The sequence below is a fragment of the Pagrus pagrus genome (assembly GCF_965226575.1).
Source record: "Pagrus pagrus genome assembly, chromosome: 13".
Taxonomy (NCBI): domain Eukaryota; kingdom Metazoa; phylum Chordata; class Actinopteri; order Spariformes; family Sparidae; genus Pagrus; species Pagrus pagrus.
This window is the reverse complement of record NC_140197.1, coordinates 23,180,133-23,201,897: the sequence shown is the minus strand read 5'-3', so window position 1 is coordinate 23,201,897 and position 21,765 is coordinate 23,180,133. Positions and strand designations below refer to the sequence as shown.

The window sequence follows — 21,765 nt, the reverse complement described above, 5'->3', positions numbered from 1 at the left end:
ACTCAACCAGCTTTGTTCATCCATTAACAGCACGTGCCTCCTCTAAGGGCACATTAAGACGTGTACTCTTGCTAAAAAGCTCAAATGTGTGCCCTCCATCACCATAGGTGGTTTTAAGTGGCGCACAAATGAGTCACACAAACCTATAAGGTAGCAGAGCGGGCCGATGGGTAGAGAAAAGTGTGAGTGACTCACTGATGGTGAGTGGGTGGTCAGGTAGCGAGGCTCACTTCACGAGCAGAGGAGATAATAACACACCGTCTGTACATCTCCATTCCCATTTGGGTTTGAAAATAGTCAGCCACCCCAGCTGTTAGTCATTACGCCTTGTGGCGTAGAGGAGGGAGGCGTCTGTCAGCAGGCAGATAAGGAGAGGAGGGCTTCATGTCGTGTTTATCAGGCGAACGTTCACGTTCGTTAATCACTGTGTGTTTGCTTGTTTCTCTCACAGGACTGCAGTCTAGATAAAACCTCGCTCACTGCGATGCTAATGTGTCACTGTAGTCAATAAATGGAAACAACATGTTTCAGATGTAAAATGGTGGCTCACTTTTTGTTATGCTTCATTCATTTTATTCCAATCAGCTTTTCAGATTCGATGCAGCTTTGTGCTCCCTTACAAAAGAGGTCAGAGGTCAAGTGCAGCTTCAGAGTGAGTGTTTTTCCAATATACTGACCCAAATCCCTATCGTGTTGAAGAAGGGCGTTGTTTGCCCTCAGTTTAGTTTGTCAGGACAGTAATAAGCACTTAAAGGGCAAGTTCACCCAAAAATGAAGAACTCAGTTGCTACTCAGCCCCGTGCTGAGTCCAGTCGGAGGAGGTTTTGTAGTTTAGAAACATTTCTGGAGTTTCACAGCAATGCAGCGTCGCAGCGTTCTCATAAACAACTGAAGTAGATAGGACTTGTTTAAAGAAGTCCCTTGAAGCCCCAAGATCCAAATTTGATTTGAAAACACTTTATTTTCACCCTTTTTTAAAGACAAAATCTTCCCTGTAGCTGCTAAGCTTGGCTGACATCCTGTCTGAAGTGGGCGCACAAGCTTGACCGTGCATACGTAGCGTCTTTTTGAGTCAGTGTGGGATCTCAGGGTATCCAGAGACTTTGATTTCATTGGATAATTTACATGGAGCCATTTTATGGGTTGTTTTTTTTTACATTTTAAAATGAGTCCCCATCTACTTCACTTGTTTAGGAGAATGCTGCGACGCTGTTTTGCTGTGAAGCTCCAGAAATGTTTCGTGGACTACGAATCTTCACCTGACTTTCCATCAGCATGAGGGTGAGCTGATAATGACTGAATTTTCATTGTTTGGGGACCTTTTCCTTTGAAACTATTCTTTGTTGCACAGTTTTAAAGGTGCTGTTTGTAAGAAAAGTTGATTTTTGAGTCTAGGACGGGTCAGCCGCCATCCCAAAGCACCTTTAATTCTCTGGAGTCGAGGAAATCTTCTGATGTGGGGCAGCTGAATTAGTTTGGATTATTCAGATATTTTCCTGTGACTTCCTGAAGTGGCCTGTGTTTTTGTCTTCTCTCCCCCTGACTCAGGTTGCACCTTGCTCTTTTCTGGGCTGTTAAAGCCAGAAGTGTTTATCCTCCACAGTGTCTCTCACGTTTCGCAGACTGACCCCAGCATGTGTGAGTTTCTAATCTGCCCGGAGACACAGATCATTAACTTGTAGCACAAACTGACACATTCACTTGCAGGACGCACACGGCGCTGCGGACACGCTCAGGAAACAGAGTATTTGCTCGTCGCTCCTTCTGCTTTCCTTCCTCTCCTCTCCTCCCACACAGTGCCCCCTCTCTCCCCCTGTCGTGAACGCGCTCGGTAGGCTGCCATTAACTGGGCGGACCTGTAGGCGCGGTCACGTCTGCAGCGGCTCCGGTGGTTCTGGCTGTCACATAAAAGTGCGCGTCCCACCGGCCGACCGGCGAAACTCTGCCGCGGATCTCCTTCAGACCGGACCGGGTCGGAACCACCGCCGGCGACGCAGTAAGATTTTTTTTTTTTCTTTTATAAATATTTTAGTCCACATGTGAGGGATTTATAAATGGATTTCACGCGGGTGGGCTCTCAGATGTTGGTGTGAGAAAGTAGGTTAGATCAGCCGGCAGATAAAGTTGGCAGGCTGACAAGTTTTCTCTGGATTTTTTCAGTGATTGGATGTTTTTCTGAAAGTCAGGAACAGTGTCAGGCATCTTTATTCTCAGAGGATTTACCTGCAGGTTTCTCAGCTGACCTTGATTGTGATCATTTTTAAATTACTGGGTCGTCTTGACTATAAAGCACCATGTCGGATGAGAGTTTTCATTGTTTTGTTTTTTTTCTTTTACGCAGGGATCAGGAAACCTGTGAGGACTGCAGACATCCACTGCTGACACCACTACAGTCAAAGGTATGCAGGCAGTAACTGGTGTGATGTGATGTGGATGTCTGCATGCGGAGCTCGGGCTGTACCGTGGCCTGATGCTCGCTTCTGCTCCAGCAGGATGACCTCCACCTCCTCTTCCTCTCTACTTGCCTATTTTGTAGAAAATCCTTCAGTGCGTTGGTGGATGCTGCCTCTTCTGGTTTGACAGAGCTGCTGGCTTGGCTGCTTCTCTCTCCTTTCTTTTGCACCTTTTCCCAAATCTATGTGATATTAGATTATTATGTTTATCCTACTTTATATCTGATTCTGTGTTTACCTCCATCCCTCGTCTATATGCGCTGATGTTTCCCAGAAAGCCAGCCTCGGTAGCCTCCACCTTACTGTGGCCTGCCTTGCGGGGGATGCTGGAGAGTGGGAGAGCAAAAGTGGAGAATTTTTGATGCCACTCGGCAAAAGTAGGAAGTGTGGCATAGTCAATCATGGCGGATTCATTCTTCAACTGCTGTTATGTCCCACCCAATCCCCCAGGAGAGGGGGAGCCCGCCAGGTCCAGACGCACAGAGATCATGGCCTCCCAGTCCGCTCACATCCCCAACGACAAGCGCTTCCTCATCTTCTTCGACTTCGATGAGACCATCGTGGATGAAACCAGCGACGACATGGTGGTGCAGACCGCCCCGGGTCAGCACCTGCCGGCCTGGCTGAAGGACACCTACCAGCCGGGCCGCTACAACGAGTACATGCAGCGCGTCCTGGCCTACCTGGCGGAGCAGGGCGTCACCGAGAGCGACATCCGCAACGTGATGGAGAAGTTACCCGCCACCCCCGGCATGGTCACCCTCTTCCAGTATCTCCGCACCCGGCCCCAGACGGACTTTGAGGTGGTGCTGCTGTCCGACGCCAACACCTTCTTCATCGAGTCCTGGCTCCGGCGCGCAGGGGCCCGTCAGCTCTTCCACCGGATCTTCACCAACCCGGCCACCTTCAACAGAGACGGCCGGCTGGTGATGCGGCCCTTCCACTCCCACGACTGCCAGCGGTGCCCGGACAACATGTGCAAGCAGGTGGTGGTCAGGGAGTATGTGGCCCGCAGGACGCAGGAGAGGGGCCGCCCCTACCAGAGGCTCTTCTACGTCGGGGACGGAGCCAACGACTTCTGCCCGGCGCTCTCCCTCGGAGCCCGGGACGTGGCGTTCCCGCGGCGGGACTTCCCCATGCACCGGCTGATCACGGAGACCCACGAAGCCATGCCCGGGGAATTCAAGGCGGTCACGGTCCCGTGGGCCACCGCGGAGGACGTGGTGCAGAGGCTGAGGAAGCTGGTGGTGGAGTAGACAGGGAGGCAGGCGGTTAAAGGGCCAGTTGACACTTTTAAAATTATATTCTCAGGTGAAATAGTCCCAGAAACTAATGTTCAAGGCAATAAATCATTTGTACTGTTAGTAAAAAATAAATAAGTGTGTCTATCTGGTGTCCAGCCTCTACCAGAGGTCACTCTCAAAGAGAGGCCCAGGTTAATGATTGTGGAGGTCTGCCACTGTCTCAATAACAAATTCGGTGCTTGTTTTTAAAAAATGAGGATATAACTTTAAAGTCTGAGGGCATTTGCATAATAAATATCCTTTAATGGGTCATGTGTTGCTTTGAACTGTGGGAAATCTGTGAGTAATTCAAAAGCAATATATAAAAAATGTGACTGGTTGCTCTTGTATAACAATTATAAGTGTGTTTTCTTCTAAACAGCATTTTTAAAGTATTTGAAATATTTAAATTATAATCTCTATAGATGAAAATCAGAGTTACACTGCCGTCTGATACCAGCAGATCTGTGTCAAGATGCTTGTCAGAGAATATGTCTTATTTACAAATGTATGTTGTTTATCTGTTTGACTTGTTTATGAGTCTGTTGTGTCTTCACTGTGTGGGCCAGGCCCACTGAAGGAAATATAAACACCAGCAGGAATAAAGCCATCAACTGAAACTCTGTCAGTGTCTGACTTTATCATCAAACCTCATCAACGTGCACGTGAGATAATTATTAACCATCCTCCTGATAATATCCATGTACACGTGCCATAAAAAGGCCACACTGTATGTCTGAACATCATTACTTTTACAAACACTCTGCGTCACTATGAATGTTTAAGCAAACATAGTCCTTATAGCACACCTATTATTAAAACAACTATATATCAATGCTGCACAAGTCATAAAGCCAGAAGTTTTCCACATATTGGAGTTCAATAGTTCACTGAAATTAAAGTAAATTATTTTTTTTTAGTATTTATCATCAATTCTAATATGTAAGTTTCTGCACCTACACAACTAACACCTGAGTATCTTTATTCTTCATGTATTTATATAATTTATTGTGTGTAACTAACATTAAATTTGTCATGCAGTTGTAGCATAAAGGGATCACTTAGCCTGGTTGAACTCACTTAAATGTGAGTTAAATGTCCATTATAATCTATTATACAGATCCATACAGGCCTAGTGTGGGTGGACACTTGAGTTTTAGTTATTAGCTCTCTTGTTCACTAAACAAACAAAATCACACACAGGCTTTATTTGTCAGGTATTTAAACCTGGAGTTCATGGACGGCGTGAGTGTATCATCATGAGTGGGTGTCCAACGCCCTCCAGTGGTCACAGTGCGTAACGACAGCTCTGTCTATTTTAAACAATACTGTTGTGTGCGCCTTGGGTCAATGCATTTATTCTATAATAATATAATATTTTTCCCTAATTTGAAGTTTTTATTTGTCATTTAGTTATGTTGAATGCAGGAAGACATTTTATGGAGTCACAAGAGTCTTTTAATTAGGAATAAATAAATAAAAAGAAAATCCACGTGGAGGAAGAGGAATAAATTAAAAAAAAGGAAAGTCTTTTTAATCTATTGATTTTTATCACTTCATTTGTCTTTTTTTCCCCCATAATTCATTTTTTCTTGTCTGTTGTTTTTGACTTTCATGTAGGACACTGTCTTGTGAAACATGTTGTTTTACGGTTGACTTATTAACGCTGGTTTACAACTTGGACCTTTAAGGAATAGCAAAAGCACTAGGGGAAAAGAAAAAACAAAAATAAAAGGATGATAATCAATATATATTAATAAATTAAGAACTTTACAGAAAATATAGGAATTTATATGCAAACATAAATACATATTTTTTGATATATATAAATAATTATATTCAGAAATGAATAAACAATCCAATCTGAAGACATATATTACTATATTACACATATTTTCTTTATATTTCCACATTGACTTATACCCATGTATGCAGTTATTTATCATTCATTAGATTTCCTCATTCATTTCCTTAATTATTCAAATGTATTCATTTTTATAGCATTGCTGACTCCAAAGACTTTTCTCAGGTTTGCCAAGTCCAAAATAATACCACTTTCTGAAATAGACACATATATCTGTACATTAGATTTCGTATGGCAGAGTGAGTAATAATGTAGTAATGTCTGGTTGATAGCTGATGTAACGTAATTCAGGGTGCTGGAGTGAGATTTGAGATTTGACAGGTGAGAGGGTCTTATGAAAGGTCAGTACCGTCTGTTGCCTCTTGCATGGGGGCGATAGTGAGCAAAACGTCGCGTTCTCACCGCATTCAGGTCAATAGAAGAAGAAAGCCGGAAGTAGTATCTCATGCGCATGGCGCTTTTTGGGAAATTATTTATCTTCTGAACACATACCCAACTTTTATCGTGCTGTGAAAGTAATATTCGCTGATTGCATAACAACAGAATACAGGTAAGTGGAGTTTGCAGCCTGTAAGTCATAGTTTAGTACTGTAAGATATCGTTAGCTAAAGCGCTTAGCATCAACGTAACTGAAACGTCGCCGCAAAGTCATTCATTTCATCAGTGTAGCCGGCTAGCATGCTAGTTTTTGACTCACTAATAGCATCGCTTACATAATAAACAGCGCAGTTTATAGTCCCGGGAAACTTCTCGCTTAAGCTTAATTTTAGTCTGACTTTTTGCCGGTGGAAAGCATCCGTAAGCTCGATAAATAGCGTGCTAAACTCTGGGGGTGCGTGTTATGCTAGCTAGTTAGCATTGACTGTAGTGGTGATACTGTTAACTGGTCAGCTAGTGTTAGTTATTACCGGCTTTTGTAAAACAACCAAAGCCTAATTCTAAAATTAAAATGTTTTATTGTTGCACACAGACTCACACAACAACACTTCTTGTTTGGTTAGGTATTACACCCTCACTACTTAATTATACTGCTGATTTGTCACACAATTTACCTTTATCTAAAAATATCCACTTCTATGAATTGCGAATGATCTGGTTGTTTTGATAATATTTCTGTTGATTGGGCAGCTAATGCAATTAAAGACCACCAAACCAGAAAACAGTGAAAATGACCATTTGAAATGATTGATAATGTACCATCCCTCTACATTAGAGAAGGCTTGTTTCGCTGTTAACTTACCTTTTATCTTTGTGTGCTCTTGTTGGCTCCTATTCATATATTTTCTGTACTAATAACTGAAACCCACTAAATATGACTTGTCATAAACTCATGACCCTTCTTTCAGTTCTCTACAAGATGGAGGCTGATCTGTATGACGAGTTCGGCAACTACATCGGTCCAGAGCTGGACTCTGACGATGACGAAGATGATCTGGATGCAGAGGACAGAGATGTTGACGAGGTACTTTTTAAAATCCGTGGAAAAAGTTATTACCAAGTAATATGTGCATACTTGCAGTATGAGCACATATGTCATGATAACAAATCTGTCTTTGTGCAGGGTGATGAAGATGATGATGACGAGCCTGCTGATGCTGATGAGGATGTCCCGGGTATGGAGGTGGTCCTGCATGAGGACAAGAAGTACTATCCTACAGCAGAGGAGGTTTATGGGCCCGAAGTGGAAACTATCGTCCAAGAGGAAGACACGCAACCTCTTACAGGTTAGATACAGAGTGTAGCTTGTATGTTCAGATGTCTATTAAAAGTATTTGGAAACTTAATCCACATGATTTGTCGTGTTTAAAATGATGTGTGTAGGGTAAACACTGTTTTTTTTTCTTTCCACAGAGCCAATCATCAAGCCTGTGAAGAACAAGCAGTTCACCCTGATGGAGCAGGAGTTACCTGCCACTGTTTATGATATGGAGTAAGTTATCTGCATGGATATGTCTAAAAAGGTTGAAAATGTAACCGTTCATCCTGATTATGACTGGTCCAGTGACAGCACTTTATTCGGTCTTGTGAATTTCCCGTACATGTTTGCCATCTACCCGCGTCTGCTGTGTGTTTGTCCAGCTGTGATATCCCTCCTCTCTTTTGGCAGATTCCTTGCAGATCTGATGGACGGTCCTGAGCTAATCCGTAATGTCACTCTGTGTGGACACCTTCACCATGGCAAGGTCAGAGCCTGCCTCACAGCTGCTTTACTCAGTTTCTCTTTAAGCTGCATGTTTGTCATCAGGGCTTCTCTATGACATTTAGCCAACAAGGACATGTGTTCCTAAGATGAAAAATCTAGGAGGCTAGGAATGTTTTGGAGCATATGCCAATAACATGGCTGCACTTCAGAGTCATCTGTGACTCATGGGGATCTAATGCATTTGTTTATTCCATTTAGACCTGTTTTGTGGACTGCCTGATTGAACAAACACATCCAGAAATCAGGAAGAGAGATGATGTGGACGTGAGTGTTGACCATAATATTGAACAAATCCTTGCAGTGTGTTTCCTGTTATGTAAATGACAGCAAAAACTAACATGACGTTTGACTTTTACAGCTCCGATACACAGACATCCTCTTTACAGAACAGGAGGTGAGTAGTCTGGTTGAACTGTGGCATAATAATGACACTTGATTGCACTCAGAAATACATTTGGTTACCACATATTTAACAGAATATGGTTAATTTTGACAACTTCACTTTGTCTAATAAAGAGGTGAGGTTGCCAGAAATTAAATAAGTTTTAAAATGATAGAATTATGTTTCTCTTGCTACGTAGGTGATTTTTATCTCATGCTTTTTCCATAGAGAGGAGTTGGTATCAAGAGTACCCCTGTCACAATGGTCCTGCCTGACTCCAGAGGCAAATCCTACCTTTTCAACATCATGGATACACCAGGTACTGTGTGTCAGCTGGATGCTTTGAGTCCTGAATGTGTGTTTCGATGAATCATAGCAGAAAGTGATGTACAACCTTGTGTCACCCTCAAAGGCCACGTGAACTTCTCTGACGAGGTCACATCCAGCATCCGGATCTCAGACGGTGTGGTCCTCTTCATAGACGCAGCAGAAGGAGTGAGTCACTTATTTTTTCTTTTTTATCGTCTCCCACTCCTGCACTGTCTGTGCACATAATGTTCTCACTCTCTGCTTCCATGTAACCCAGACCTTTTCGTATCTCTACCCAGGTGATGCTGAACACAGAGCGTCTAATCAAACATGCAGTTCAGGAGCGCATGGCCATCACCATCTGCATCAACAAGGTGGACCGGCTCATTGTCGAGCTCAAATTGCCTCCCACGGATGCTTATTATAAACTTCGTCACATTGTGGATGAGGTCAACGGTTTGCTCAGGTAATAATTCAAGCCTATAATGACCAAAATGTCTGGGGAACATGAGTAACTTTATGTGATGTAATGCTACATATTGATTGGAAAAGCTTACGTATTTGTTGGTGCTGTGATGTTAAAATTATTTTTAAAATGGGAGGATATTCTCCTTTAGCCTTTGTGCCAGAATCAGACACTTAACCGTCGGTCATCTCTCTTCCTTCTCAGCACTTACTCCACAGATGAGAACGTCGTGGTGTCTCCTCTCCTTGGAAATGTGTGCTTCGCCAGCTCTCAGTACAGTATCTGTTTCACCCTGGGGTCCTTTGCAAAGATCTACTCAGACACCTATGGTAAGATGACTCTTCAATACATCCACGCATAAACAATAAACTGGCATGTCCGTCTATCATCTCATGCATAATGCAGTTATTAAGGTATTGACTGACTTCTCACTTTGTGTTTGCAGGAGACATCAACTATAATGAGTTTGCCAAGAGGCTTTGGGGAGACATTTATTTCAACCCCAAAACGTGAGTCGCTAATTTGTATTTCGACAGAGTGCTAATGTTTCATCCTCTTCTTTTCGCACATTCTTATGCTGTCTCTTTTTTTCCTTACTAACGTTCAGCCGCAAGTTCACAAAGAAAGCTCCCAGCAGTAATTCTCAGCGCAGCTTTGTGGAATTTGTCCTTGAGCCTCTCTACAAAATCCTCTCACAGGTTGGACATGTTTTTTTTTCTCAAATGTGTAACATGGCAACAAAGATACGTCAGTACTTTCAGGTCCTGTTAGCTCTGGTTGAGTTGAAAACCTCAGTGTTTAATCCTGACCCAATTCCACTTTGTGTCTAGGTGGTTGGGGATGTGGACACATCTCTCCCCCGGGTTCTGGATGAGCTGGGGATCCACCTGACCAAAGAGGAGCTGAAACTGAACATCAGACCGCTGCTGAGGCTGGTCTGTAACCGCTTCTTTGGAGAGTTCACAGGTGTGGTTTAAGTAGTTTTTATCTGTTTCTTTCTGTTTGTGTTGCTGTTTTAGTTGTTATTTTGTGATTATATATGAAGGACTTTGTTTTTAAGAGTACAATATAAATAAAGTTATAACAACCATACTGCAGAGACTTTCAGAGGCACTGTATCTATCTCACTGTTTTACTCAATGCTCATGATAGTAATTTTAGTCTAAAGATAAATTGTCCTGCTTTGGTAAACATGTAAAGTAGATCATGAATCTCTTCCCCGCAGGGTTCGTGGACATGTGTGTACACCACATCCCCTCACCACAAGAGGGTGCTAGGAACAAGATAGAGCACACATACACTGGAGGTCTGGACTCAGACCTGGGGGAGGCTATGGCAGAGTGTGACCCTGATGTGAGTACAATGGAGGCAGAGCATCGAGAAGCAGATACATGAATGAACAGCAAATAGCTGCAATCTCTTCCCAGTCGAGTCGAAGAAGTCGGTAGTGACATTCCAGCTGCTCTTACAAATGAAGCCAACAGTCTGTTTTTAATTGGCTTGAGCTGTTAAATAAGCCAATTTAAGACAATGCCGGACATTGATCACAGTTTTTCAATTTCCATTTAAAAGTCTTCCTTCCTTTCACATAAGCCTTCTGTTTTTCCAGTGGTAAGACTTTCCTGCCCTACTTTCTGTCGCTCTCTTATCCCTCTTTCCTGCTCACCCCATGTCTCTCCTCGCCTTCAGGGTCCTTTGATGTGCCACACTACTAAGATGTACAGCACAGAGGATGGGGTACAGTTCCACGCGTTTGGCAGGGTGTTGAGTGGGACCATTCAGGCAGGCCAGCCCGTCAAGGTTTTAGGAGAGAACTACACCCTCGAAGATGAGGAGGACTCCCAGGTCTGCACTGTGGGCCGTCTCTGGATTTCAGTCGCCAGGTTCGCTGCAGGGGTTTAGTTTTCCGAAGTTTAAAAAGACACAGACATCTGTGATTGTTTGTATTTAATATTAATAATCCACCATCATTTTTAGATACCAAATTGAAGTGAATCGAGTGCCTGCTGGCAACTGGGTTCTCATTGAAGGTTGTGACCAGCCAATCGTCAAGACGGCCACAATCACAGAGCCCAGAGGGAACGAAGAGGTGAGACACAGGAGAAATACCATTGAAATCTTTAAAAAAAAAAAAAAATACAGCGTAGTTTACATTTCTTATTTTCTTTGACAGGCTCAGATTTTCAGGCCGCTGAAGTTCAACACAGCATCAGTTATAAAGATTGCAGTGGAGCCCGTCAACCCATCAGAGCTACCAAAAATGTTGGACGGACTGAGGAAGGTCAACAAGAGCTATCCGTCCCTCACCACAAAGGTATGTCACCACTTACAGCAGTGGGTCCAGTAGTATGTTGCAGCAAGATAATGAAAAGTATTGGGTTTGCAATCCTGCAAACCAAAATTCCTTTAACACAGGCTGAAGTTATGATAAGTAAGAGCTGCGATTAGAGATGACACTTTGGATCCCGAAGGAATAACTGTGAACGCAACAATTATTATTTAACTACTAGATTGCTTAAAGTATAAATAAACATTTGTGTGTTTGTTTCTCTCAGGTGGAGGAGTCAGGAGAGCATGTTATCTTGGGGACAGGAGAGCTCTACCTGGACTGTGTCATGCACGACCTGCGAAAGATGTACTCCGAGATCGACATTAAAGTAATTTCTCTCTCTGCTGCTTCATTTGTTGTTACACATCATCGTTTGCCTTCCCTTCATACAGTGAACGAATTCTTCAATAACTAGTTTTGCAAGTTTAGAATTGTATATAACAATCGTATCATATTATTTAATCATGGCAATGCAATTATTTAAAAGTATTAGTTGTAAGTTGTTGTAAAAGTTAAACTTGATTCTCTTCGTACATAAAATGACAAAAGAGCAGCCACAAGTTGAATACCCCACACAGGAGTGTAATTCTGCTCATCTTTATCCGCAGGTTGCCGACCCCGTTGTGACTTTCTGTGAAACCGTTGTGGAGACATCATCACTCAAGTGCTTTGCTGAAACGCCCAACAAAAAGTGCGTATCAAACACATTATATTTATACCTTATCTAGCCATAAATACAAGAAAACTTTCTTTGTTGGATTATCAGTAGAAATCAAAACTCAAAATTTGTGCACAGTTTAGAGTCACTGTCAGAGTTTTTCTTCCCTCGGGCCGAGTATCTCCCGGACCCAGAATAAGTGATTGACCACTGTGTGATGTGATTGACAGGAACAAGATCACCATGATCGCTGAGCCCTTGGAGAAGGGGCTGGCTGAGGACATCGAGAACGAAGTGGTGCAGATCACGTGGAACAGGTAACGTAGACCGTCACACTATAGAACTTTAAGTGATCTCTTAATTAATTGAAATCATATAATGTGCTCTTCATGTAAGACGTATCTGTAGATCCCCCCCCTCTCTGTCTGATATGGTGGTTGCCTTATTAATTTCTCCACATTTCAGAGCCACTCTGACCAATCATTCATTCTCATTATTCCCTCGGTTTGCAGAGATAAATGAGCAGACATGTAAGAATGATGATTGGTTCTTTAATTAAATGCTGTCATTAAAGAAGGTAGAGAGGTATAGAAATGCCCAGGGCTGAAATAGAAATAAAAAATGTGCCGTTATCGGATATAAATTCCTTTTAACTGCATAGGTGTTTTACCAATTTTCTACAAGTTATCATACACAGACTAAGACGTGTGCTCTTTCTGACGTTCCTGCAATTAATTTTAATGTATAAGTTGGACATGAACATGAACAACCATGTGCTGCAGTTTGATTACAGTGGCGTAAATCAGTCTGGTGTGTCATTCAATTTCATTTCGATTTCGTTTAGTTCTCCCTTGTTTTGTAAAAGCTAAGAACAACGTGACAATAACTTTCAAAGTCAAGTCGGACAAACAGACACACGGTGGAGTTTTGCTTTGTCTTGTCAGTTTGAAAGGGCCATTATAAACTCTCAGTATAAGAAATACTAAATATGAAAGCAAGGCTCATTACTTATCTCCTCATGCATAAATTGTACAATAGATGCACCGGAGAGCATTTCTGTATTTGAATATTTGAGCAAAGTAAAGGAGCCTCCTGACAAGTGTGTGCTCATTGAAAATGCTCTCGAGTATAGTGATCAGCTCACTCACAGTAATTGAATCATGCACTAAAAGCCTACATGATTTTCCCATCTCTGTGTCACAACGCGCGTGTGTGTGGGACTTCCTGTCAGTACTCAGCTCATCTGCTAGGCCATCTGGACCCAGCGGTGCCAGCATGCAGTAGCAATGCCAGAGAAGTGACATACTTCACACACCATTAAACTAACCCTTCACTCTACTCCTCCTCTTCCATTAACCCCTCTGCCCCCCAATCAACCAATCTCCTTAATGTTCCAGCTGACATAATAACATAATGTGCAGACCTACTTTTAACCAGTAGCTCTTCTGTTGCAGGAAGAAGCTAGGAGAGTTTTTCCAGACAAAGTACGACTGGGATCTGCTGGCTGCTCGGTCTATCTGGGCCTTCGGACCGGACACCACGGGACCAAACATCCTTGTAGACGACACACTGCCCTCTGAGGTGAGTTTTGTACCAGCTAGGCAGGTGAATCACAGCTGAAGGTTCATGTTCAAAATCTCAAACTTTCAACTTCAGAACAGTAGAATCAGCAAATCCTGACACACGAGAAGCTAGAAATGTTCTGCAGTACTTCACGATAAATAACTTGAACAACTGAAATAGTTGCTGATTAATTTTCTGTTAATTGACTGACAGGTTGAGTCAATGTTTCTTCTCTATAGCTACACACGTCTTTTAGAGTTGCAGGGGCACACCGTAGTATGAAACATGAACATTTGCCTCATTACAGTACTGAATTCTACTGTATTAGTGTTATTAAAAAAATAAAAGACATCATACAAGAGTTTTTTCAGTCCCATGTTTTCATTACTTTAAGGGTCATTATGACTGATAATAATAAATAATGATAATTGTGCAATACCATTATACCATGAAAAGTAGATATTTTTTCTGTTGGTGATCATACCGTGAAAGTCTCATATCGTTTCAACCCAAACTTCTTTGAATCTGTCACCAGATATCACCAAACTAGGTCATTGCTTCTCTGCCAAACCCTGTGCACATCAATCATTAAACATTAAGTCTTGAGATGCCAAAAAAGAAAAAATCTATTTTGAAATTAGGTGAGTCAAGTATGTGTGAGTCAGTAGTTGTTTCATACATCTGTGGTACATCAAGTGTTCTTATCATATATTTCTCACTTTTTATCTCATCTATATGCCAGCGTCAGGCCCAAACAACTTGGGGCTGTAGGCAGCCTCTGAGAATGTTACAGTATTGATTACAGTATATTGATTTATGTAGTTTCCTGATGGACGGATGCCTCCAACTTTTGCTTTGTTGCTAAAGTAACAGCAAACTGCTGCTCAATGTAGCTGCCTTTAGCTAGTTAGCTCTGTTAGCCATACAGCTACGGGGGTACCAGGAGCTAAATCCGTAACAAGCCCCTCTAATCAGCCGTTTTTTACAGGAAAAACACTCTACGAGCGCTCCACTAGTCATTTCATGGGAGCTTTAAAAGGGACAAAGATTACAAATAGCACATCCCATCAGAGAATCACTGTTTTTGTAGCTAACTCATGATGTATTTTTCCCCCTGTAGGTGGACAAGGCGCTGCTCGGCTCAGTCAAAGACAGCATTGTTCAGGGCTTCCAGTGGGGCACCAGGGAGGGCCCTCTGTGTGATGAGCGTAAGTTTTCTCTACCTTTTCCTAGCCCCTGAAACATGTTTTTACAAATGAATGTTTGTTCTCTGTACGGACATTTGTGCTAGAACGTCTAGTGTCATGAGTGTTATTAACATATTTTCCCCTATCAGTGTTTTGTTACCACAACTCTAACCATAAGTCGTTCTGCTACCCTCAGCCATCAGGAACGTCAAGTTTAAGATCCTGGACGCAGTCATTGCCCAGGAGCCTCTCCACAGAGGAGGAGGCCAGGTCATCCCCACAGCCAGGAGAGTGGTGTACTCCGCTTTCCTCATGGTGAGATCATCCCCACTAAGCCTTTTCTTCTCCTCGTCTTCCATTAGACTTCCCTTTCATTCCCCACTTTCTTCAACGTTCCATTAACGTGATTGCAGTTTGGGATTTTGCTGACATGCGTTCTTTTTAATTGTAGCACGATAACATTCCTCCTTGACAATTTTGGCTTCTTCCCTCATCCCCTTTGGCTCTTTCACTGCTCTTATCATAAATCCACAGGTCAGCTTTACATTGTCCGGCCAGCCTGTGTCTCCAGGCTTTTGTTCTCTTTTTAATATGTGGGCTCTCTTGTGTCACAGGCCACTCCAAGGTTGATGGAGCCGTATTACTTTGTGGAGGTTCAGGCTCCGGCTGATTGTGTGTCTGCAGTCTACACAGTGCTGGCTCGAAGAAGGTTGGTATACTCATCTTCATATATCAACCCAGGAAGAAATTGAATGCTCCGACATGCACTATTCGTCTTTGACGTAGAGAAACTTGAGTTTTTAAAAAGTTTGTCCTGTGTTTGTCATCAATCAGGGGCCACGTCACCCAGGATGCACCGATTCCAGGGTCCCCTCTGTACACAATCAAGGCTTTCATCCCGGCCATCGACTCCTTCGGCTTTGAGACTGACCTTCGAACACACACACAGGGACAGGCCTTCGCTCTGTCTGTGTTCCACCACTGGCAGGTACACGAGCCAGCTTTTCTTCTAACTACAGCCAGGTTTTCATACAAATGTAGTGCAAATCTTAACCACTTATACAGAAAATTGGCAAAACAAACTGAAGTAATGCACGTTTCCATCCACTATTACAATCTGAGTATGAGAAGTTTAGTTTTTGCGATATCATTCTCTTTCTGCATTTCCCTCCTCCTGTTTTTATGTGCAAATTAAAAATAGACATGAAACACTATTGCCTGTGGAACGAAATGATTATCTAAATGCAGTAGAGGAAAGGTCCTTGTACATTCGAAGAGTTATCGGTTGCTGTAATTGTTCATCTGGCTGTGAACAGATGCCGTCGTAATGTGATTTCAATGGAAGCGACGCGGGACTAAATCCACAGGTTAATTTGTGAAGGTGCCACTGGGCTCAGACTAACTGTGGCGTTATCCTCGATGCATATGCACAATGATAAAGGTTTGATGTGCTCACAGACAAATGATCAAGTAAACTCATTAAAAGATATATTCCTGAGTGCCACCCTCCCTTCTTAATGGGGATTAATTCTGCAGACCTCATTCTGTGCAAAAATGTCACCTGAAGCAAAAATGAAGCTTAAGCGGTCTAAGTCAGACAAAACAAGTGAGCATTTTCCAAACCTACTGTCTTTTAAGTGCAAATACCTTCTTTGTTTTACTCTCCCTCCAGTGCAGCTCAGCAATGAAACACTGTTGGGGGGAGAGAAAAAACAGTTTTGTAACAAAAAGACAAAACTAACCTAATAAGAGGTTTGTCCCTGATTGTAGACAGACTAACACGAGATCTCTTCATGGCCAGTTTGGTGAGCAGGATGATTACAGTGATGAATAACTTTGCAGAATGTGACTGTTGGGCCTTTATGCCACCTCGCACTTCTGTAGGAAAAGTCTGAAGTAACAGCAGTAACGGTGCAGAATGGACATCTGTGTATAAAGAGGGAGCTGGTGATGCGGCTGGACGGGACAGGGATGTGACATGTTGAAATAGTGTTATGTGTGCGACCCACCTCTGGGAGATTTAAAAGTAGCTAGCAGCAGGTAGCAGCTAATTCAAAGAAGAAGAACAGCGAAGGAAAATGTCTGCAAGTTGGAGAGACAATGAGGCCCAAAGCGCTACCCGACGTGGATGTAAAATGTGTCACAAGACACTGTAGTGTGACACATGCACCCCTTTAGCTTGAGGAACGCTGGTATGCTGTCTAAAATCACACACTTGGGTAAATGATTGTCACTGTTGTTTTGTTCAGTGTAGAAAAACAAAACAGGAACATAAAGAAGGTTTTCTGTTGTGGCGTTATTCTGCGATCTCTCTGTAAAAGGTACCTTCTGAGGCAACAGACAGCAGTGTCACAGGGATTTATTACAATGCTAAACAAACATTCATTTATGAAAAGCCCTGTCTGCCCTAAATCAGATTTTTGTGTCTGTAGGTTTGTCCAACCAACTCTCACATTCTCAAAGCTGTGGCACCTTGTGCAGCAGAGGGACCAGCCTCGTGCACACGTCTGCCACTTTGGCTAAATAGTTTTTGATGTGGAGTAGAGCGGAGTGTCGAGTCATTAAGTTTTAAGTATAATGTGTGTTGTCCGTCTCTGCCCGCCACGTCTGACGCCTGTTTGAGTCTGCACTCTGCAGAGCTGTGTCAGTGGAAATTAGCGCCAGTTAGGGAGAATTAATACTTAACAGCAAAGTCGTTCGTCTGGAAGACAAAAAGGTTCTCCTCTGTGCAAATATTAAATATGTTCTATCCTCCCGACTTGTGTGTTACCCCCTTGAGGTGAAAATGAAAGTGTTAGACAAGAAACTCGACATGAATTATGTATTTACACGCTTGTCCAAACACTGGATAAAAAAATGATGTAGTGTACACAGACTACAGAGCGATCCTTTGGGAACATGCAGAATAAATGAAAACCATTGTTGCCTTTTTTTTTTCATTTTTGCAGAACAGCAGATTTTTAGGGCTTGTATTACCACATTTTTTGCTATAATGTGCAAACATTTATCAGACATGTACTGTCATTATAGTTGTGTCGTGGGATTTTCTTTAAACTCAGATCTTGACACACATTTGTAATCTAAACGTCAAGCTCTAAATAGTAAGCAATGCAGTTTCTAAATCAATTTCCCCTGGGATTATTGCTGAAATTCAGCTGAAATAGACGGCTCTATTTGGCTGTCGATGATTTATTTCTATATCATCCAGTCCTGAAAGAGAAAATGTACCTTTTTCCCCACAAAACACCTCTAGAGTCCAATACCAATCACCTTTACCATCTCTCCCTAAATTGGTTTCTAAAGGGCAGCTGCAGCATTTGTACCTGACACGATCAACACAGACATTATTCCTGTCCAGCTGCCTTAGAAATAGAGCTGCAACGATAAATCAATTAGTGAAGTCAAGGTTATTTATAAGCACATTTAAAAACAACAAACCTTAACCAAAGTGTTTTACATAGAGATTAAATAAAACACAAGAATTTCCACAAAAATCAAAGGTATTGAAGTAAAACACATTGATAGAACACAAACAAGAAAAGAAAACAAACAAACAAATAAAATAGAAATAAAAAATATGTGTCAATGGTTCTGTTAGCAGATCTGAGGGTCCAGAAGGTGGAATAGGGGATGAGCAGTTGTCAACTAGTACATTTTTCACAATTTTCTGACATTTTATAGAACAAATAACTAATGAATCCATCGAGAAAATAATCAACAGTTACAACAATATTTGGTTGCAGAACAAGGAGTCCCTGGACTGTGCTGGTGTCCTTATTAAACTCAAGAGGCCTTATTGTGCCTCCCTCATTAGGATGATTATGTCCTGCCAGTATTGGCATGCTAACAGCACAGTGTTGAGTTTCTTCCATCTGTTGATTAGGCTTCAGCCACTCCATTGATTATTTTTCCCTTTCCTCCATTTTTAATCTCTCCCCGAGGCTGGGAAGGTCTAATTTACTCCACACCACCCGACTTATCTCAGATTCAACATTCCTCCTCTCTTTACATTAAGGGTGAATATATCATACATCCATGACAATGAGATCACTTTGTGAAGGTCACACTTTAAGCTCCTTAAGAAAATGGCTTCAGTGAATCATTCTAAAAGCCTGCGAACACTTACTTCTTCTAACTCAACCTGCTAACGCTGCATTAATGCCGCATTGGTCACAATCTGAAGGAGTGACAGCTCTGATTCGTTGCTTTTTCCATCATGTTGATGGACGCACTCCTGACTCAGTAACAATGGGGCAGCTGAATCAGATATTTGGTGAAAGGTCGGAGCCACTATTAGAAGTGCCCGCTCAGTTTGTTAAAGCTCAAAATGTGATGTGTGTTTCCTGTTGTCAGAATGTTTCTCACATTGCGCTTGACTGGATACAAATGGGGAGATTTCCTCTGTTGGCCAGTCGTAGCTGCCGTTCGCTGCTTCACTCTGGGTTAACAAGATTTTGTGTTTCCTTTCAGATCGTCCCTGGTGACCCTCTGGACAAGAGTATCGTGATCAGGCCTCTGGAGCCTCAGCCTGCCCCCCACCTGGCCAGAGAATTCATGATCAAGACCCGAAGGCGCAAGGTGAGCCTTTTGTCTTCCTGTTTATCACATCGGTTTTGGTAAATTTCTTTTTTTGCGTGACTGATATCCCATGTTTGTTGTTCTGCAGGGTCTGAGCGAGGATGTGAGTATCAGCAAGTTCTTCGACGATCCTATGTTGTTGGAGCTGGCCAAACAGGACGTGGTGCTTAACTACCCGATGTGAGACTGCAGACAAACAAAAAAACCTCTACTCATCAATCAACAACAAATCCTGCTTTATAGGGGATGTTCGGGGTAAAATGCAACATCGGATTGATGGAAACCATGAAATACACGGTCGTTGCTGTGACAGGAGAGTTGTTGCCCTTTCCCTTTTGTCTCATCTTTCTAAATGTATTTTTGTTTTTTTTAAATGTACAAATTATCATTGTTTTGTAGAATAAGATAACTCGGAAGCTTTTTTTAAAAAAAGAAAGAAATTGGATGTCATTGATCTGTGTCAGTTTGAATAAAAGAAGTCTTTGTGATACGAAGAAAAAGATGTTTCATCGTCCGTATTTTCTCAAACTATGAAAAAAACCACATCCTCACAGTGATGCTACTGTTGAGTGTGTAATTGTCATTTGGGAAGCTTGAATTAGTGGACTCAGCTGTCTGTGGGTTGAGAGTAGTGCTACTGTAAGTTGGTGCTTTGCTGATGGTATGAGTGATTGGTGTGTCTGTTTGGGAGGCTGTGTGGGTGGTGACTGATGGACAGGCTCTGGGATGGTTGGAGGCAGGCAGAGAGTAACCAAAGGTCAGGGTCACATGACCAAAATAAAAGAAAAAGGATGATGTAGCATGTCAAAGATGTCATGCCAGTTTAGAAATATTTTAAACGCAAATAAGACAACATTTACAGCTCCACCTCCGAGGGTTCCCCTGCAGGTGTTCGGAGGTACATGACAAGATTGTGGTCGCTCAGCTTAAGACCATTGCCACATATTTTTGTTTCAGAGGAAAATGAAAAAATTTAAATGAGCGTGAGGCTGATCTCCAGTGCAGTTATGTCACATTAACTAACAAACTACCAAAGATGCTTCCCAACAGCCAGAGGCAGTTGTGACACATGCTGCGATTGAGATTTTTGAAGAGGGCTCAGCAAGCGAGGAAAGTCAAAAACATAACCGAAGATAAAAGATAAAGGGTTCAAATGTTGCTATAAATGGTGAAGCATGATGACAATTCAACGATGGAAAATTATGTAATATATTTATATGCACTGCTGATAGATTAAACTCAAATTAAAACATTTGGAGCATTACGGTGATGAAGATGCTTTGAACTGGTCTGATCGGGCTGTAGTCTGATTGGCTCCATTGACAATAAAGGTTGGAGAAAAAATGCATGCGACTGCACTTTATGTAATGATTCAAGATCAATATCATTATTATACGAGCCAGGACTCAACAAGGAAATGATGGTTGTAGTCAATCGATGCTACTTACAAAAACAAAGCTATATTAATAGAAACATTTTTAAAAAAAGTGTTTACTTCATCCAAAATCAGGTGAGAGGTGGATGATGCTGCAGGAGCGAGCTACTATCTGCTGTGAAACTTGTCAGCGTGCATCACAGCTGACATGATTTCCAGCTGACCATGGCCTCTGCCCTCCGTGAGAGATGTAACTGCCAACCTCTCAAGCCCGCCGCTGTCAAGTATTTGATCTTTAAGACTTATATATCGAGTGGATAATCACTCCGAAGAGCAGCGTTTAACTACACTTCAAGCTGGCTCGATGTGTGAGTCTCGTCACACCTCCAGAAGACTGTGGTGTCTGAACGGCTCAGGCCTTCATCAGTCACCGCTGACAGTCCCCCGAACAGTTCTGGAGGTGGTGGAGACGGGGGAAGGTAACAAACAGGCTTTGCAAAAATGGCTTGAGCTGCTTTGACATTTGGACTGAATGTCAATCCTGTCCAGAGAGACAAGATGGGTTGTTTTTTTATAATTCAGCAGACGTGGGTGGATGTGATGGGTGATATATGTGGCCTTTTCAGCTGCTTAAGGGAAGGGAGAAAATGAAGAGGTTGAGGAACTGCTGTAAACACGGACACACCGTGAGGAAGGGCGAAGTGCGGCGATGACACTCCTCTCATCAGAAGCTTTCAGGGTTCGCATCTTCTTGCCTCTGCTGCTCTGACAGAATGTGATCAACTCTGCACATGTGTAAAGCAAACGTGCACTCGGACGACACGGTCCCCTCACTCCCCCCTTGCGATGGCGTGAGTTGGGATCGTGCCTGGCCCTGGGCCCCGAGACGGATGGCAGCAGTTCTTGCCGGTCTGAACACAAGGCCCCGGAGCACTCTTCACAATCTGTGGTCCCTGTGCTAAATATAGACAGGAGCCTGAGACTCTGCCTCGGTACAGGGCTGGCGAGGGGCACCGTCCTCCTGTAAGTCAGGCCTTTTTCCCTTTTTCCTCTTCACCTCCATCTGCTCTCATCAGTCACCTTTCCCTGCAATGAATCTGTCCTCCGCTCAGCCC

General features: G+C 42.7%; 2 protein-coding genes across 3 annotated transcripts; both read left to right on the top strand.

Annotated features, from left to right (window-relative positions):
• The first annotated feature begins 1,540 nt into the window (after positions 1–1,540).
• phospho1 (phosphoethanolamine/phosphocholine phosphatase 1) lies at positions 1,541–4,350 on the top strand. Of its 2 annotated transcripts, none has more exons than XM_084371019.1 (3): positions 1,541–1,996; positions 2,342–2,399; positions 2,728–4,350. In XM_084371019.1, the coding sequence occupies exon 3, from the start codon at positions 2,855–2,857 to the stop codon at positions 3,707–3,709; it is 855 nt and encodes a 284-aa protein (XP_084227145.1). In that variant the 5' UTR covers positions 1,541–1,996; positions 2,342–2,399; positions 2,728–2,854; the 3' UTR covers positions 3,710–4,350. The 2 variants fall into 2 exon arrangements, with proteins under 2 accessions (XP_084227145.1, XP_084227146.1); XM_084371020.1 differs by having other exon boundaries at positions 1,543–1,996; positions 2,904–4,350.
• A 1,668-nt stretch (positions 4,351–6,018) lies between these two features.
• eftud2 (elongation factor Tu GTP binding domain containing 2) lies at positions 6,019–19,769 on the top strand. Its single transcript, XM_084370707.1, has 28 exons — positions 6,019–6,150; positions 6,947–7,062; positions 7,162–7,324; positions 7,452–7,530; positions 7,708–7,783; positions 8,002–8,067; positions 8,162–8,197; positions 8,414–8,504; positions 8,598–8,680; positions 8,794–8,960; positions 9,165–9,289; positions 9,406–9,469; positions 9,568–9,658; positions 9,791–9,926; positions 10,186–10,313; positions 10,650–10,843; positions 10,938–11,049; positions 11,134–11,274; positions 11,516–11,617; positions 11,898–11,980; positions 12,178–12,264; positions 13,402–13,528; positions 14,631–14,718; positions 14,894–15,012; positions 15,312–15,406; positions 15,532–15,685; positions 19,168–19,275; positions 19,364–19,769. The coding sequence occupies exons 2-28, from the start codon at positions 6,958–6,960 to the stop codon at positions 19,457–19,459; spliced, it is 2,916 nt and encodes a 971-aa protein (XP_084226833.1). The 5' UTR covers positions 6,019–6,150; positions 6,947–6,957; the 3' UTR covers positions 19,460–19,769.
• Positions 19,770–21,765: the final 1,996 nt, after the last annotated feature.